The sequence below is a fragment of the Coregonus clupeaformis genome, chromosome 9 (assembly GCF_020615455.1).
Source record: "Coregonus clupeaformis isolate EN_2021a chromosome 9, ASM2061545v1, whole genome shotgun sequence".
Taxonomy (NCBI): domain Eukaryota; kingdom Metazoa; phylum Chordata; class Actinopteri; order Salmoniformes; family Salmonidae; genus Coregonus; species Coregonus clupeaformis.
Genome location: NC_059200.1, coordinates 41,904,589 through 41,921,794, shown reverse-complemented (window position 1 = coordinate 41,921,794; position 17,206 = coordinate 41,904,589). Strand labels below are relative to the sequence as shown.

The 17,206-nt window shown below is 42.7% G+C and overlaps 2 protein-coding genes across 2 annotated transcripts; one reads left to right on the top strand and one right to left on the bottom strand.

Annotated features, from left to right (window-relative positions):
* Positions 1 to 37: 37 nt before the first annotated feature.
* On the top strand, positions 38 to 6,333 carry LOC121573858 (NAD kinase 2, mitochondrial). The gene is made up of 12 exons (XM_041886205.2): positions 38 to 1,007; positions 1,325 to 1,413; positions 1,528 to 1,616; positions 1,830 to 1,911; positions 2,146 to 2,229; positions 2,868 to 3,007; positions 3,265 to 3,349; positions 3,550 to 3,645; positions 4,050 to 4,105; positions 4,279 to 4,332; positions 4,429 to 4,552; positions 4,647 to 6,333. The coding sequence occupies exons 1-12, from the start codon at positions 771 to 773 to the stop codon at positions 4,783 to 4,785; spliced, it is 1,275 nt and encodes a 424-aa protein (XP_041742139.1). The 5' UTR covers positions 38 to 770; the 3' UTR covers positions 4,786 to 6,333.
* A 35-nt stretch (positions 6,334 to 6,368) lies between these two features.
* LOC121573859 (S-phase kinase-associated protein 2) lies at positions 6,369 to 15,876 on the bottom strand. The gene is made up of 10 exons (XM_041886206.2): positions 15,740 to 15,876; positions 14,835 to 15,079; positions 14,577 to 14,688; positions 14,113 to 14,256; positions 13,850 to 13,984; positions 8,774 to 8,872; positions 8,464 to 8,591; positions 8,305 to 8,356; positions 8,063 to 8,170; positions 6,369 to 7,880 (listed from the first exon to the last, which is right to left on the bottom strand). The coding sequence occupies exons 1-10, from the start codon at positions 15,751 to 15,753 to the stop codon at positions 7,679 to 7,681; spliced, it is 1,239 nt and encodes a 412-aa protein (XP_041742140.1). The 5' UTR covers positions 15,754 to 15,876; the 3' UTR covers positions 6,369 to 7,678.
* Positions 15,877 to 17,206: the final 1,330 nt, after the last annotated feature.

The following is a 17,206-nucleotide window of genomic DNA, read 5'->3' as shown; positions in this document are numbered from 1 at the left end:
CGTTGTTGTTGTTGTACGTAATGAAATAAACGTGCATTCAGCAAGCCTGCGTGCTTCAAAGATGGTGTTGTAGCTACTAGGTCGGTGCAGCTGGGTACGGTTGTTCAAGAAGTCCTCTGATTATCAAACACATGCATGTATTTAGTGTCTTGAAGCTGCTTAGAGTATATAAGTATGATGAAACTAATGCTTGGATTATTAGAATATTCTTTGAAAATGTGAAAGGCTCATGTAGAGGGTCGCTGGCAAGGAACTTTGATAGCCAACGATATATGTGCTGTGTTTAGAATTGACACGTGTTGGGCTTACATTTAATTTGGATAGATTTAAAACTAGTTATCCCGTTCTACCTAGCTGGATCAGGAGTGCGCGTGACCTTCTTTCCTACCATTACATCAGATGGCAAATGTTAGTGAGACGAAACAAAAGTCGTTCATATAAACTGTCATAGCTAGCTACCTACCTTGTTAGCTCGTAAAAGTGAAACAGAGACCTGGCTAGAGTTACGGTGGTTCGTTTTTAAGCTGCTATAGTAGCTAGCTCGATAGCTAAACTTACTAGGTCGTGCTTTGTCAATTCAGAACTACACTAGCTAGGTAAGAGTTGGTGTCGCAGTATCTGGATTTGCCGATTGTAGTGCATGAAGGGACCCAGGTCAAACAGCTAGGACATCGGATTGGATTAACCGACATTGGCCAATGGGGACCAACAACGAATAACTTTTGTTTAATGAATTGTATTGTTTAATTGTATTATAATAATTTACAAGAATGACTCACCGTTCCTTTATAAACTTCCTGTGCCTTGGGAATCGAGCTGTCACTATTTTAAATGGGAGCTCAAGTCGCCTCCCTCACATTCAGATGGAGATACGAAGTATTGCATCACAGGCTGAAATAGGTTTTAAACCCGCAAAAGTTGCTGTGGTGACAAAGATGACAAGGTATGAATTCGAGCAGCAAAGATATCGCTTTTCAGAGCTCTCAGAAGAGGACCTAAAACAGCTGGTAAGGGAATGGAAAACGATGTGATATAAATGGTACTTGCTCTCAAACGCCCTCATTTGTTAATGTGTTCTTCATTGACAGTAAAACACCCCCTAAACAAGGCATCATCAGCACACACCAGTTTCACTTTCAGTTCAGACATGGAAACCCAGGTGATCTGATAGGTATATGCTGGTGATAGACAAATATTCACTGAGGATGTCAGATTCCTTTCTCAATGTTGAGTTGTATGCTAATCCTCACCACCAGAGAGCCTGGTTGAAATGACTGCTGTGATTATATAATTGTGGTCATCTGAGTTTTGGGGCTTGTTACAGCTTGCATTGAAGGGCTCCAGCTACATTGGGCTTCTGGAGAGACACAACATCCACATCCGCAATGTGGAACACATTGTGGAGAGTCTACAGTAAGATGATAGGATTTTATTCAAGGATGTTGTTGTGGTGTACTGTCTACAAAAGGTCATGAAGGTGTGGACGTGGCCACATGACCTTTGTGTGTCTCTCTGTGTTCCCTCTAGGAAAGAGCGGATTGAGGTGCGTGTGGTGAAGAGAGGGGAATATGATGAAGAAACAGTGAGATGGGCAGACGCCATTATCTCGGCAGGGGGCAAGTGTTCCCGTTTTAAGAGTTTGAGAATAGTAGCTGATCACTTACATGGTCACTTTCCCACAGAGGGGTACAATACAATTACAAATGAATTCCTATCATACTGTTGAAAGTCAGTGCTCAGAGAAGGGTCAACTCAAACCATGAATAGGCCCATTTCACCCTGAGACCTTGTTGACATTAGCTCTGACACCCTCCCGTTCCTTTTGTTAGGGGATGGGACTATGCTACTTGTCGCCAGTAAGGTTTTCAATAAAGACCAACCGGTTCTTGGGGTTAACACAGACCCTGAAAGGTAAGAACTCACAACAAAATGGGTTAGCGAGGATAAAGTGGTGAGATGGGTTGGGGCAAGTGGTAAGTTTACTTGACTGGTAAGGTTCTTAGCTAGTTCAGAACAGACAGGTTGGGGAATTCCTTGTTGTGAATTTCAGCATGTTATAGAATGAGAGAGAATAAATTACTTTATCTAGTTTGAGGGAAAAAGTGCTCATATTACAAGCATGTCTTTTTTTTTCTTTGCATGAAGGTCAGAGGGACATCTGTGCCTTCCTGTGCGTTACACACATGCCTTCCCTGAGGCACTACAGAAACTCCGCTGTGGTCAGTTCAGGTGGGTGTTTCACTTCCCTGGCCAGAAAACTGCTTTTAGGAAGGCTATGTTTATGTGTAAAGAATAGTCTGATGATGTCTTTGTCACACCTCCACAGTTTTGTTTCGCATGCCTGGGATGTATTCACTAGGAACAAAACAGGGTGGGACCTACCTGAATTTGTCTAATATAAACTCTTGTTTCCGTTGCTAAATGTTTTGGACTAATGATTATCGTTTAAGAACCAAACGGATCAAATGGAACCAAAAGGGGAGGGACAATGCTGAATTTGTCCAACAGAAACTATCGTTTGCGTTTTCAGTAAACTGTTTCTGTTGCATAACGTTTGCAACAGACTAAATGTTTTGCACCAGAATCGCAGTAATGATTACACCCCTGGTCTTACTACTCTGCCCTCTTAGTGTTACTGTTGCTGAACTGTCAGACATGAGTTTCTGATTCCAGGAATAGTAATGCCTATTAATATCATGGCATGTTTCACCACCCCCTCTTCTTTCTCTATATGTTCCTCTCCCTGTCTACTGCATATTGTACTACTTAACTCTTTTGATTCATTTACTTCCCCATCCCACCTCTCCTATCCCCCCCTCCACCATTCCCTCTCCACCCCTCCCCCCTCTCCTGTCTACCTCCTGCAGGTGGCAGTGGCGGCATAGGATCCGTCTACACCTGGAGGGCACAGGGATCAACCCCACCCCAGTGGACCTACATGAACAGCAGCTCAGTCTGGAGCAACACAACCAGGCCCACCGCATCACCCTCATGGAGGCCCAACGCAGTACGGCCCCTCAGCCTCCTATGTGTACCTGTATCAGTCTCTTTGTCTGTCTGTCTGTCTGGGCCCTTGGGACAAATCTAACACTTATTGAATGGACGGTGCACTGTATTGAATGAATAATATGTCTTCTTGTCTTACTTACAGCTGTGTGTGTTCACAGTCTCTGCCGTCATTCATTGACAATTATTTTCATGTGATTTGTCAAAAAGCCCTTTTCTACCGGTCCCTCTATGATTTCATCTGTTTCTTTGATACAGGTGAGGTTGACAGCTTATCCAAGCCCTACCTACTACCTGTCAGAGGACTGAATGAGATCTTCATTGGGGAATCTCTTTCCTCAAGGTACCCTTGTCCTCCAACCAAGCCATGGCATCATGAACCCCCCCCCCCCAAAAAAAAAAACATGCCTGTTTTGCTGTTCATCAATCCTACCCCTGCACTACTATCACGCCCACCCATCTCACTATGCACTCATTGGTGGATTTCTGTCCGCCACTCACAGGGTGAAGTATAAATCCCCATCTCACCCTCTCGCTCAATAGGGCTTCCTACTATGAGATCTCTGTGGACGACGGACCGTGGGAGAAGCAGAAGAGCTCTGGCCTCAGCATCTGCACAGGGACCGGATCTAAAGCCTGGTACACATTTTACATGTATATTTTAGTCATTTAGTAGATGCTCTTATCCAGAACGACTTAGTTAGTGCGTTCATCTTAAGATAGCTACAGGTATGTGAGACAACCACATATCCCAGTCATAGTAAGTACATTTGTTTTCCTCAACAAAGTATTTATCAGTAAAGTCAGTGCTAGTAGGAAAAGACAAGTGTTCCCTTTTTTTATACGAAGCTCCAACACACAAGCCTTTTTATTTTTTTGCCGATCCTGGAAGATCCCTGTCAATGCTGCGTCTCATTCATGCTAGTTCTAAAATAATCTCAATAAATAAAAACGATGTGATTGAAAGCACAGCCTTTAGTGGTCCTCCAGGGCTTGAATGTGCGCTTAATGAGACTCATTCTAGTTTGTGTTCTCACCTACAGGTCTTACAATATTAACAAACTGGTTGAACAGGCTGTGGAAGATGTCCTAAGGATAGGTATGTGGACTCCAACCTTTCCTCATGAACAGCAATGATCATGTGGATTTGTTATTTTCTTGTTAAATGGAATTACAGCTGGAAATTGAGACAATCAATCAATGATTTTGGAGAACCTGCATAGTACACTGATAATAAGGGTATTACAGTGATTGAGTTCTCAATCTCCCCAGGAAAGGCACAAACGGGTCTTGATATTCCACTGAGTCAGGACTTTATTGAGAAGGGTGAGTTCCAAAATATGTACAGCTGAATGTGTTGTATGGATGGATGGATGCTCAAGGAAAATTCATATATATGAATCTCGTAATGTATTTTGTCAGTGACTGATGAATACAACGAGTCTCTGGTGTTTGGTCCGGAGGAAGGCAGAATGTTCTTCAGCATCAGAGAGCCCATCGTCAACAGAGTATTCTCCAGCAGTCACCAAAGAGGTTTTGCCAACAGGTCAGTTCTATCTACAGTACCCATTCATATTGTCTTGCAGTGGGGTTTGATGTACAAGATCACACTTTGAAATCTTCTTGGTTTTGCTCTTCAGGGTGTGTGTGCGCTCGCGGTGCTGGGACGCGTGCATGGTGGTGGACGGAGGGACTTCTTTTGAGTTCAACGATGGTGCCATAGCAACAATCACCATGAACGAGGAGGACCAGCTCCGGACTGTTCTCCTTGAAAACTGACCAGCCAACCAACCATCCTTACAGAGCTCACACAAGATTGTCAGCAGCAGTGATCTATAAAGGGAGTAGGGAGACAGGACTGGTCTCTTATTAGGACCTGTGACCTCAAAATGAACTTGAAGAAACTTATCACATCCTCCCCTTGTAGCTTTCTGGATTTTCACAGACCATTTAGTCACGTGTTCTTGGCTTTTGCATTGGTTTGGCTGAATCGGTTACAGTTGGGTTTTTATTTCGCTTGACTTGGACTGAAATAGGTGCTGGTACTCATTTTGGTTGCCAGTGCTGTTTTAAATTTAGGGGCAAGAGCACCACAATACTTTTGAGCAAATATTTTATAAGAGGAACAGGAGCCCAAGCAGTAGAAAACATGAGGTGCTGTTACTCAGCTGCCAAAGTCAAGCGCTTGTCTTGATTTGATATACCCATTATTTTCACAACCTTACCGTGCCAGCAGAAATGTGTAGTTATCCAGTAGTTGTTACTTTTTCACGATACAATTACTTACAGCAGCCTGGTATTGTTCTACATCTTGCTCCATTAGACTGTTAGTTTCCCAAGTTGAGTTTGCTTAAGCATGATTTAATTTTAGGTACATGAGACTGTAAAGTAATTGTCAGGATGCTGTGAGTAGTTTCCGACCTTGCTTCTGACATTTACCGTTGCCAAACACTACCCCATCAAGATATTAGGTCAAACTGAAGGACAGAGCAAACCCACATAACAATGGTTGACTTACTGGGCTTTTTTTATTCTAGAAAAGTATCATTTTAAATTGCTGTAAATGTGTCCTTTTTCAGGTGATATGTAGTCTGTACCCTCCCTGCTGGAGTAGTGTTTAATGCCCAGGGATTTTGCCATGTGAAATGCTTACCTTTACATCTGAGGATGAGGTACATTTCTTTGTTTCTGTAACACATTACCTGACTGAAGAGGATTTTAAACAGTCTGCTCTGCCATCAGTTTCATTTGTGTAATTATATTAAAGTAGTTTTATTTTAAAACGGTGCCAATTCCTATTGGAAAGAATGTTGATAGCACAATGTGGTATTGGTGAAAAAATTACACTAAATTGTATTCCATGTTGCTGATTTTAGATTTTGTATAGCACTTTTGAGCTGCTTGGCTTCAACCACAGATTGGAGATTGAGGGCAATATGAAAAACCGAAGTCATTGTATTGCTCCCAACAGGCCAGGGCCTCATCTCAACTTTGACAAAACAAGAACAGTATGCGCCTGGGCCAATCTGACACTGACAATTTAGGAAACGGCGTAACAAAAAAAAAGTTGCTTCCAGCCTTCGCTGTGGGGTCACTTGGAAAACAACCTGGAGTTAACATGAATGGTTATTTGTAATTTACACGTTGTAATAAGATTAATATGCAGAAGGGGGCAATGTAACTGTAAATCCCTATTGTGTAGTGAATTCTGACATGTAAACTGTATATGGGATACCTTGTGGTTCTAGTTCTACAGCTGAAGTGACATAACTGATGTTTATGGTGCCAGGTCATGAAACTGTGATTATTAAATGGTATGAAATCAAAGGTTGTCAAATTTCTCTCAACCCACAACAACATGATCACATTACTAACATTTATTTACATAAAATTGGCAAGTGTCACATTTTAGTATTTTCTAACATAGTAAATGTTATTTGTAAATGCATGAATAGAAAACGTACGTTTCTCAAACATCTCACAAATGTGAGCATGAACAGGAACCAGACCAAACATTGCTCCGAGACATAACTACTGCCCCCTTGTAGCCAAGGCAACCATTTACATTATAGGTGTAGTGCACATTCTCATTTCGTACCTAATTTAGGGACAAGATTAAAATGTTAATTTCCACAAAAATGCCAACAGCTCTAGCCTTTTCTATGTTATGGCCGCCTCGGCTTTCATTCAGTCAAACGGATATAGAGATTGATTTAAAATGTAACATGAACAGCGTGACTTCATTGATTTCTTATTAATAACTCCTTCAACTTTAAAATACAAAACAGATTGATCAAGTAATTGGCACCATTGTTAAAACTGGCCCTTAAAATGCAGATTGAATTTTTTTTTATAAAACACTGAAGAGGGAATTCTAAATCATTGCATCACGAGACACAGATTTAAACTGCTGCAATGGTAGAGCACCCATGCATTAGTCTAACAGACCAATCTTCCTAGCTTGTCTTTCTGGCAAACCCCGATTCCAGTTGATAGGCATGAACTGGAATTAATGTTCCTATATCCAGCTAGTGAAACATTACAGAACGAACCAACGTTATCAAGATATTTTTTTTTTGTTTGCCAAGTTTTACTAGACCTTTTTTCAAACAGATCCATCTTTGGAATGTTTGAAAGTCAACATATTGGACAGATCATAGGATCCTGATAATGTATCCTATAATCAGAATGTATTATTATATCAAGAAAAAAAAGAAAAATGGCATTTCCCTTACAACTACAAGATGTCTTCAACATTATCAGGGTTAAAATGTCTAAAACAGCTACCCTTTTAAAATCTTAAGAATTCAGTTGCATGTTATTCAAGCAGCATTACTGTGGAGAAATGCAATTTACCAGCATATCCAATTCCCACTACTGTGCATCCGAAGGCCATGTCCTATTACTGAGCTTATTACTAGAGTAACTTAGAACCAATGCCTACCATTATAAAACCAAAATAAGTGTTGACAAAAGCACAACAAAACAGAAATCTTCATCAGCAGTTAGAACAATTGGTGTCAGTGTACCACAAATTGTGTACGGCTCAATGCAATATGCATACACACAATGGCTGACACAAAAAAATAGCTTATATTCCTCCAATAGAATGACTGCATCAGACAGAAATAAGTTATGACATGTTAATGACAGCATTAGGAAGGCGTTGTGACTAGGACCTGAACACCAGGCGACAGGTCATACCCCACATGGTGCGGTCCCGCCGGTTGGCCTCGGTGGGACGGGCCACGCCTGAGAACGGCCGGGTGTTTATTTGGAGACGGGGCAAACTTTTACTCAAGATTGGCAGGTAGGTGTCCTGGACCAGCCCGTACACCTCCAACGTCTGCAGCTCCGGAAACTTCTCAAAGTCACTGAAATAAACAACAGGTTTAGTCAGTACTGCACAATGGATAAGGAGGAAAATTGGCATATAAGAAGAGAAACAAGGCTAAAGCATTCCTGTTATCACATCTTTATATATATATATATATATATATATATATATATATATATATATATATATATATATATATATATATAAAAAGTAACGTACGCTAAGGCAGCAGGGTGGATCTGGTAGCAACGGCTCAATGCTAAGTGTCTAAGAGACTGCAGCTGCTGGAGGATGGGGAAACTGGAGGTCGTCATCAGAACACTGTCACTGTAACACAAATACAGTCAGTTATCATAAAGAGATTATGGGATAGAAAAACACAGTAGTTGCACAGTATCCATGTCAAATCACATCACAATCATCTGGATCCACATTTCAGCCCAGCGTTAGGAATTCCTCACCTTAAATCCAGATTTACGAGGTGAGGACATCTCTCCACAAAGTCTTTCACATCTGAAAAGAGGCCATTGTTAAGTTTAACTCATCATCAATAGAGATATTTAAACATTCAAAACAAATATGGGCTGAGGGAAAATGTTAAATGCCACAGGCTTCCTCACCTTCCATAGTAAGGTTCTGTCTGTAGCCACTAAGGTTGAGCTGGGTGATATTGGAGGGGATGTTCCTGACAACAGCCTTCACATGATCAGTACTGAAGTCACACCATGACAAGTTCAGCTCTTCAAGCCTTGGTGTAGGAATGGAAAAAAGGGAAAGTTCTGCATTAGTTTACCAATGCACAGGTGGTTTAAACAGTGAATTAAATAAATTGATTATGCGGTCATTCAGAAATACTTAGACATAGGGCTTCAAACACATTCAAAAGAATCAAACAAAACAGAAATACAAATTGACAGACTCCAAGCTTACCGTGAGCAGGATTTCAGCATCTCACCAAGCGAGTCAGGTGAGAAGCCAGAGCAGCCACACAGGTTGAGCCGTACCAGCTCAGTATTCTGGGATAGGGACCTGTAGAGTAACAATGTTGAGAATCATGCCAAATGTTGTTTAAAATGGCTGGTAACATGTACATTACAGTCGTGGTCAAAAGTTTTGAGAATGACACAAGTATTGGTCTTCACAAAGTTCGCTGCTTCAGTGTCATTAGTTATTTTTGTCAGATGTTACTATGGTATACTGAAGTATAATTACAAGCATTCCATAAGTGTCAAAGGCTTTTATTGACAATTACATTAAGTTTACGCAAAGAGTCAATATTTGCAGTGTTGACCCTTCTTTTTGAAGGCCTCTGCAATCCGCCCTGGCATGCTGTCAATTAACTTCTGGGCCACATCCTGACTGATGGCAGCCCATTCTTGCATAATCAATGCTTGGAGTTTGTCAGAATGTGGGTTTTTGTTTGTCCACCCGCCTCTTGAGGATCGACCACAAGTTCTCAATGGGATTAAGGTTTGGGGAGTTTCCTGGACATGGACCCAAAATGTCGATGTTTTGTTCCCCAAGCCACTTACGAAGATTCCATCCATCTGCTAGCCCCTGGCCCGCTAGCACACGCTATCCGTGGCCTCTTACTCACTAAACTGAACTAGCTACTGAACTAGCTACTTGCTATTAGCCACAGCCAGCGGTGTTTCACCCAGAACATTGGATTTTTTCCCGCGGGATTAATTTTAATCACTGGACATTGATCACCGGATATTCGGCCAGTCTGCACAGCGCGTTATCGACCCAGAACATATCAGTTTTTCCGCCGGAATCACTGAATCACTGGACCTTTAACTCCGGATTCATCGCTACCAGCTGGCTACAACAAAACGGACGCTGTGGTCTGGCTAATCATCCTGAGCTAGGCCCATCTCCCGGCTATCTACCTCTTTGTCAACCGGACGGGACCACCTAGTGTTGACACGAAGCCCCGCCGATCCTACACGACTGGTCTGCCGACGAAATCGTCTGATGTGGTTACGACGTTAACCACGAAGATTCCATCCATCTGCTAGCCCTTACTAGCCCCTGCTAACCCTCTTACTCACTAGCGCTTCACCACCGGACCTTATGATAACTCAGCTATACAGCTGATATCTGCTGGACTGTTCCTTTTTACGGTACTACATCCTGTTTATGTTTAGCCTCAGCCCAAACATGGTTAGTTTATTGTTGTTTCGGTTATTTCTAATTGTACTATATCACTGTAGACCCCCAGCCTAGCTAAACCTGCCTTAGATAGCTATTTTGTCCCTCCCCCATACACTCAGAGACCGACTCAATTGATGCCTCTAGAGATACTATCTCTTTCATTGTTACCCAACGCTTAGGTTTACCTCCACTTTACTCATATCCTTCCATATCCTTGTCTGTACATAATGCCCTGAATCTTTTCTATAACACCCGGAAATCTGCCCCCTTTATTCTATGTACCCAACGCACTAGAAGACCAGTTCTTAAAGCCTTTAGCCGTATCCTTATTCTAGTCCTCCTCTGTTCCTCTGGTGATGTAGAGGCTAACCCAGGCCCTGCAGCCCTCAGTATCACTCCTACTCCCCAGGCGCTATCATTTGATGACTTCTGTAATCGCAAAAGTCTTGGTTTCTTGCACATAAATATCAGAAGTCTACTTCCTAAGTTTGAGTTATTCACTGCGTTAGCACACTCTGCCAACCCTGATGTTCTAGCAGTGTCTGAATCCTGGCTCAGGAAGGCCACCAAAAATTCTGAAATTTCCATCCCCAACTATAACATTTTCCGTCTAGATAGAACTGCCAAAGGGGGTGGAGTTGCAATCTACTGTAGAGATAGCCTGCAGAGCTCTATCATACTATCCAGGTCTGTGCCCAAACAGTTTGAGCTTCTACTTCTAAAAATCCACCTTTCCAGAAATAAGTCTCTCACTGTTGCCGCTTGCTACAGACCCCCTCAGCCCCCAGCTGTGCCCTGGACACCATATGTGAATTGATTGCCCCCCATTTATCCTCAGAGTTTGTACTGCTTGGTGACCTAAATTGGGATATGCTTAATACCCCAGCCATCCTACAATCCAAGCTAGATGCCCTCAACCTCACGCAAATTATCAACGAACCTACCAGGTACAACCCTAAATCCATAAACATGGGTACCCTCATAGATATCATCCTGACTAACACACCCTCTAAATACACCTCAGCTGTCTTCAACCAGGATCTCAGCGATCACTGCCTTATTGCCTGCGTCCGTAACGGGTCCGCGGTCAAACGACCACCCCTCATCACTGTCAAACGCTCCCTAAAACACTTTAGCGAGGAGGCCTTCCTAATTGACCTGGCCCAGGTATCCTGGATGGATATAGATCTCATTCCGTCAGTAGAGGATGCCTGGTTGTTCCTTAAAAGTAATTTCCTCTCAATCTTAAATAAACATGCCCCATTCAAAAAATACAGAACTAAGAACCGATATAGCCCCTGGTTCTCCTCAGACTTGACTGCCCTTGACCAGCACAAAAACATCCTGTGGCGTACAGCATTAGCATCAAATAGCCCCGCGATATGCAACTTTTCAGGGAAGTTAGGAACCAATATACACAAGCAGTCAGGAAAGCAAAGGCTAACTTTTTCAAACAGAAATTTGCTTCCTGTAGCACTAACTCCAAAAAGTTTTGGGACACTGTAAAGTCCATGGAGAATAAGAGCACTTCCTCCCAGCTGCCCACTGCACTGAGGCTAGGAAACACTATCACCACCGATAAATCTACAATAATCGAGAATTTCAACAAGCATTTTGCTACAGCTGGCCATGCTTTCCATCTGGCTACCACTAACCCGGCCACCAACTCTGCACCCTCTGCTGCAACTTGCCCATGCCCCCCCGCTTCTCCTTCACACAAATTCAGACAGCTGATGTTTTGAAAGCGCTGCAAAATCTGGACCCCTACAAATCAGCTGGGCTAGACAATCTGGACCCTTTCTTTCTAAAACTAGCCGCCGAAATTGTCGCAACCCCTATTACTAGTCTGTTCAACCTCTCTTTCATAATGTCTGAGATCCCCAGAGATTGGAAAGCTGCCGCGGTCATCCCCCTCTTCAAAGGGGGTGACACTCTAGATCCAAACTGCTACAGACCTATATCCATCCTGCCCTGCCTTTCGAAAGTATTCGAAAGCCAAGTTAACAAACAGATCATCGACCATTTCGAATACCACCGTACCTTCTCCGCTATGCAATCCGGTTTCCGAGCTGGTCACGGGTGCACTTCAGCCACGCTCAAGGTCCTAAACGATATTATAACCGCGATTGATAATAGACAGTACTGTGCAGCCGTCTTCATCGACCTGGCCAAGGCTTTCGACTCTGTCAACCACCGCATTCTTATTGGCAGACTAAATAGCCTTGGTTTCTCAAATGACTGCCTCGCCTGGTTCACCAACTACTTCTCAGATAGAGTTCAGTGTGTCAAATCGGAGGGCCTGTTGTCTGGACCTATGGCAGTCTCTATGGGGGGTGCCACAGGGTTCAATTCTTGGGCCGACACTTTTCTCCGTGTATATCAATGATGTCGCTCTTGCTGCTGGTGACTCTCAGATCCACCTCTACGCAGACGACACCATTTTGTATACATCTGGCCCTTCATTGGACACTGTGTTAACAAACCTCCAAACGAGCTTCAATGCCATACAACAATCCTTCAGTAGCCTTCAACTGCTCTTAAACACTAGTAAAACTAAATGCATGCTTTTCAATCGAACGCTGCTAGCACCCGCCCACCCGACTAGAATCACCACTCTCGACGGGTCTGACCTAGAGTATGTGGACAACTACAAATATCTAGGTGTCTGGTTAGACTGTAAACTCAACTTCCAGACTCACATAAAGAATCTCCAATCCAAAGTTAAATCTAGAATCGGCTTCCTATTTCGCAACAAAGCCTCCTTCACTCATGCTGCCAAACATGCCCTCGTAAACTGACTATCCTACCGATCCTTGACTTCGGCGATGTCATTTACAAAATAGCCTCCAACACTCTACTCAGCAAATTGGATGTAGTCTATCACAGTGCCATCCGTTTTGTCTCCAAAGCCCCATACACTACCCACCACTGTGACCTGTACGCTCTTGTTGGCTGGTCCTCACTACATGTCCGTCGTCAAACCCACTGGCTCCAGGCCATCTATAAATCACTGCTAGGCAAATCCCCGCCTTATCTTAGCTCATTGGTCACCATAGCAGCACCCACCCGTAGTCTGCGCTCCAGCAGGTATATCTCACTGGTCATTCCCAAAGCCAACACCTCCTTTGGCCGCCATTCCTTCCAGTTCTCTGCTGCCAATGACTGGAACGAATTGCAAAAATCTCTGAAGCTGGAGACTCTTATCTCCCTCAATAACTTTAAGCATCAGTTGTCAGAGCACCTTACCGATCACTGCACCTGTACACAGCCCATCTGAAATTAGCCCACCCAACTACCTCATCCCTATATTGTTATTTATTTTGCTCTTTTGCACCCCAGTATCTCTATTTGCACATAATCTCTTGCACATCTAGCATTCCAGTGTTAATACTATTGTAATTATTCTGCACTATAGCCTATTTATTGCCTTACCTCCATAACTTGCTACATTTGCACACACTGTATATATATTTTCTGTTGTATTTCTGACTTTATGTTTTTTTTTACCCCATATGTAACTCTGTGTTGTTTTTATTGCACTACTTTGCTTTATCTTGGCCAGGTCGCAGTTGTAAATGAGAACCTGTTCTCAACTGGCTTACCTGGTTAAATAAAGGTGAAATAAAATAAATAAATAAAATTCATGGCAAAGAGGGACTTTGCAATTAATTGCAATTCATCTGATCACTCTTCATGACATTCTGGAGTATATGCAAACTGCCATCATCAAAACTGAGGCAGCAGACTTTGTGAAAATTAGTATTTGTGTCATTCTCAAAACTTTTGACCACGACTGTACATCATTTGACAGATTATCATTGCAACAGAGTATTTGTCTTCTTTACTCACTGAATGATGCAGTCAGAGAGCTCCAGTCCCTCCAAGCTTAGATTCTCTAGCCGCCTGCAGCGGGAGATAATGTCATCTAGAAACTGGGTTGAGACAGTGCAGCTGGAGAGATCCATGTGCTGGACACGCAGGTGTCTGAAATAAAAGAGGGAACGGCATGACATACAGCACCACAACATATAGGTTGTCTGGGTTCACCTTCAACAGTTGGAAAAGAAAGCTCTGTATCCCCATAATAGGCATGAGTATGTATGAGGACTCACTGTGTATGGGTGAAATGTGGTTCTCCAATGCAGGTACGGGGGCAGCGCAGTCCCAGTACTCCAGCCATAAGCACCTGCCCAAGAGCTTGATCCAGCTGGGGGTTCCCTACAAGATCCACACTATGCCACAAAGACTCATCAAACCTGCCAGGCACAAAGACATGCAGAGACTTAATTACAGGTTTTGTTGATCCATTTGACTGCGTTAGGAAAGCGCTAGTGTGATATCTAAGATTTATCATGCAGAAATAATGCAATGTAGTATTACATTTTAGTAATTTAGCAGTTGCTCTTATCCAGAGTGACATACAGCAGTGAGTGCATCATTTTTTTTTACTTTTCAATACTGGTCCCCCGTGGGAATCGAACCCACAACCCTGGCATTGCAAGCACCATGTTCTACCAACTGAGCCACATGGGACTGTAAGTAGTTTACAAGCATGATTGAGTGGTCCCAGACTTACGCCAAGCGATGCCAGCGCTTGCAGACTCTGGACATCCTGAGGAGGTCCTGCAGGGGAAGGCAGGAAAGGATCCCCAACAGTAACTCATCTGGGAGACTGTCCCAGGACACACCTGTCATAGAAACAACATCAATTATTAACTTTTTTTAAATGGACTTCTCTGAAACATAATAATTCCATGTCTATTTCTACAAGTAGCTAGCTAGTGTTCTTCTGAGCTTATTGTATTCCTCCCAACACATGTACATCTATACACACCTGAGAACTCCCTCCTTTTCCTTGGTCGTCTGGCAAGCACAAACTGGTTCTCCTCGTTCTCTTTGCCCTTGCAGACCACCCGCTGCTTGTGAGGTGGTGACCACTGCTGAATGAGTTCGTGAGGGGTGTTCTCCGTGTCCAGACCGTCTCCGAAGCACTGTCTCTTTTTCCGTTTGCTCTTCTGGGATAGGGACAGCATAGATCCCTCCAAATAGTCATTCAGGCAGGGCAACTCCTGCAGAGGCCTGATACAAAAAAAAGGGGGACAATGAGACAAACGGACAATCATTGTGTGTGTGTGTATGTATGCTGTATTACCCGGGATGTAACGACTGATGTAGTAACTAAAACATGCACAGCTTTTAATTCCCATCGTTACATGATTAACTAGCCAAGTTAGTTAACGTTAGTTAGCTACAATGGATGCCCCGCCATAATGTTTGCGGGCGTTCCATTTGAGTAATCTCCAAAAAGATCGCGCCATATCACACCAACAAAGACACGTTTAAATAGATAGGTATGTATGCAATACAACTAATACATTAGCTAGTGTTCCTACTTCCTAGCAATAAAAGTGTTTTATTATGTATAAATTATCGAATGCTGACGTGCTAGACACCTCCCTGTGTTGAACGCGCGCGGTTTCGATTCCTCGGCTGCAAATGCATTTGTGGTATTATTTGCTCGAACTGTACTTGTACCCTCATCATGGTAATTAAAATAAATAATTACTATTTTAATTTTAGGCTTGCATAGCACGATAAATCGACCAAATATGCCTAGTAAGGATATGTTGGGGAAGTGCAATCTGGAACGATTCGCACTGCATTCTAGAAGGCGCCCACCCACACAATGCAATCAATAGCTCCAAAATCAAAAAATGGTTGTGAATTTTTAAAACATACCTGTCGTGTGACATCTCCCCGGGTATTTGCTGAAATAGACAACCTAAAAAAATCAGTGTTATAAATCTATAGAAAAAAGTAACCGGCCAACTTTACTCCTCTGAACCAAAACCGGACTGTTTAAACATCCCGCGTGATCACCCGCCCTTAGCTCTGCAGCGTTCTGTGATTGGCTCAAAATCTTCGCGCAAGAGGAAGTGACGCAAACTTCCTCTTGGACAAATCTTCTTATTAACATTAGGAGATCCGTTTACCTGGCCCGGGTTGCCGCTGTGGTAAGAGTTTACATTGGGTGAAAAATGATAGCATTCGTTTTGGAACATTGGGCTGCCTCCCGGGCGTGAGCCAGAGTCGGCTCAAAACAAAAGTAACGTACTTTAAGCACATGGAGTAATGAGTAGGATTCTGTGTTTTCAAATGCAAAAGTGATTGCTTTTTATAAAAACGCTTTATCTGCCTTCCCAATGAAAACTAGTTTGAAAAGTCGAACATATAATTGTACTGAAAAGATATGTATGTTTCTGAACGATGCACCATATTGCCTTGTTGACAACATTACCAAGCGGCGCAGATTAAAGTTCGATTTGAGAAGTGCGCTCCTCCCCTCACCGCTTTTGCCGTACACGTCACGGGCCATAGACCGGTCCACCGCGTTTCCTTTTAATCGAAAAACTCAATTCTTTAATGAGACGACTAAAGGATCAAGAGCTCACCACGTTCAAATCATAGAGATAGATAGAAATGTCTTTATTCTTCTGAAACTTTTATTAGTGTAATGTTTACTGTTCATTTTTGTATTGTTTATTTCACTTTGGTTTATCTATTTCACTTGCTATAACAATGTAAACATATGTTTCCCATGCCAATAAAGCCCTTAAATTGAATTGATAGAGGACTCTGGTGCCCAAAAGCCAATTTTAGCATGGACAGCGCCATTGAGGGCTTTCACCATTTTGAAGTAGCATTTTTTTTTACATTTTAGACATTTAGCAGAAGCTCTTATCCAGAGCGATTTACAGTTAGTGAGAGCACTGCTCAAAAAAATAAAGGGAACACTAAAATAACACATCCTAGATCTGAATGAATGAAATAATCTTATTAAATACTTTTTTCTTTACATAGTTGAATGTGCTGACAACAAAATCACACAAAAATTATCAATGGAAATCAAATTTATCAACCCATGGAGGTCTGGATTTGGAGTCACCCTCAAAATTAAAGTGGAAAACCACACTACAGGCTGATCCAACTTTGATGTAATGTCCTTTAAACAAGTCAAAATGAGGCTCAGTAGTGTGTGTGGCCTCCACGTGCCTGTATGACCTCCCTACAATGCCTGGGCATGCTCCTGATGAGGTGGCGGATGGTCTCCTGAGGGATCTCCTCCCAGACCTGGACTAAAGCATCCGCCAACTCCTGGGCGTTGGTGGATGGAGCGAGACACGATGTCCCAGATGTGCTCAATTG

Coding starts and splice junctions, on each gene's coding strand:
- LOC121573859 (XM_041886206.2), bottom strand. Junction 13,985..14,112: donor CCACATTTCACCCATACACA/GTGAGTCCTCAT, acceptor CTTTTATTTCAG/ACACCTGCGTGTCCAGCACA. Junction 8,171..8,304: donor CTCGTAAATCTGGATTTAAG/GTGAGGAATTCC, acceptor TTTGTGTTACAG/TGACAGTGTTCTGATGACGA.
- LOC121573858 (XM_041886205.2), top strand. CDS start 771: ATGACTCACCGTTCCTTTATAAACTTCCTGTGCCTTGGGAATCGAGCT. Junction 3,008..3,264: donor CCTCATGGAGGCCCAACGCA/GTACGGCCCCTC, acceptor TCTTTGATACAG/GTGAGGTTGACAGCTTATCC. Junction 3,646..4,049: donor GGGACCGGATCTAAAGCCTG/GTACACATTTTA, acceptor TCTCACCTACAG/GTCTTACAATATTAACAAAC.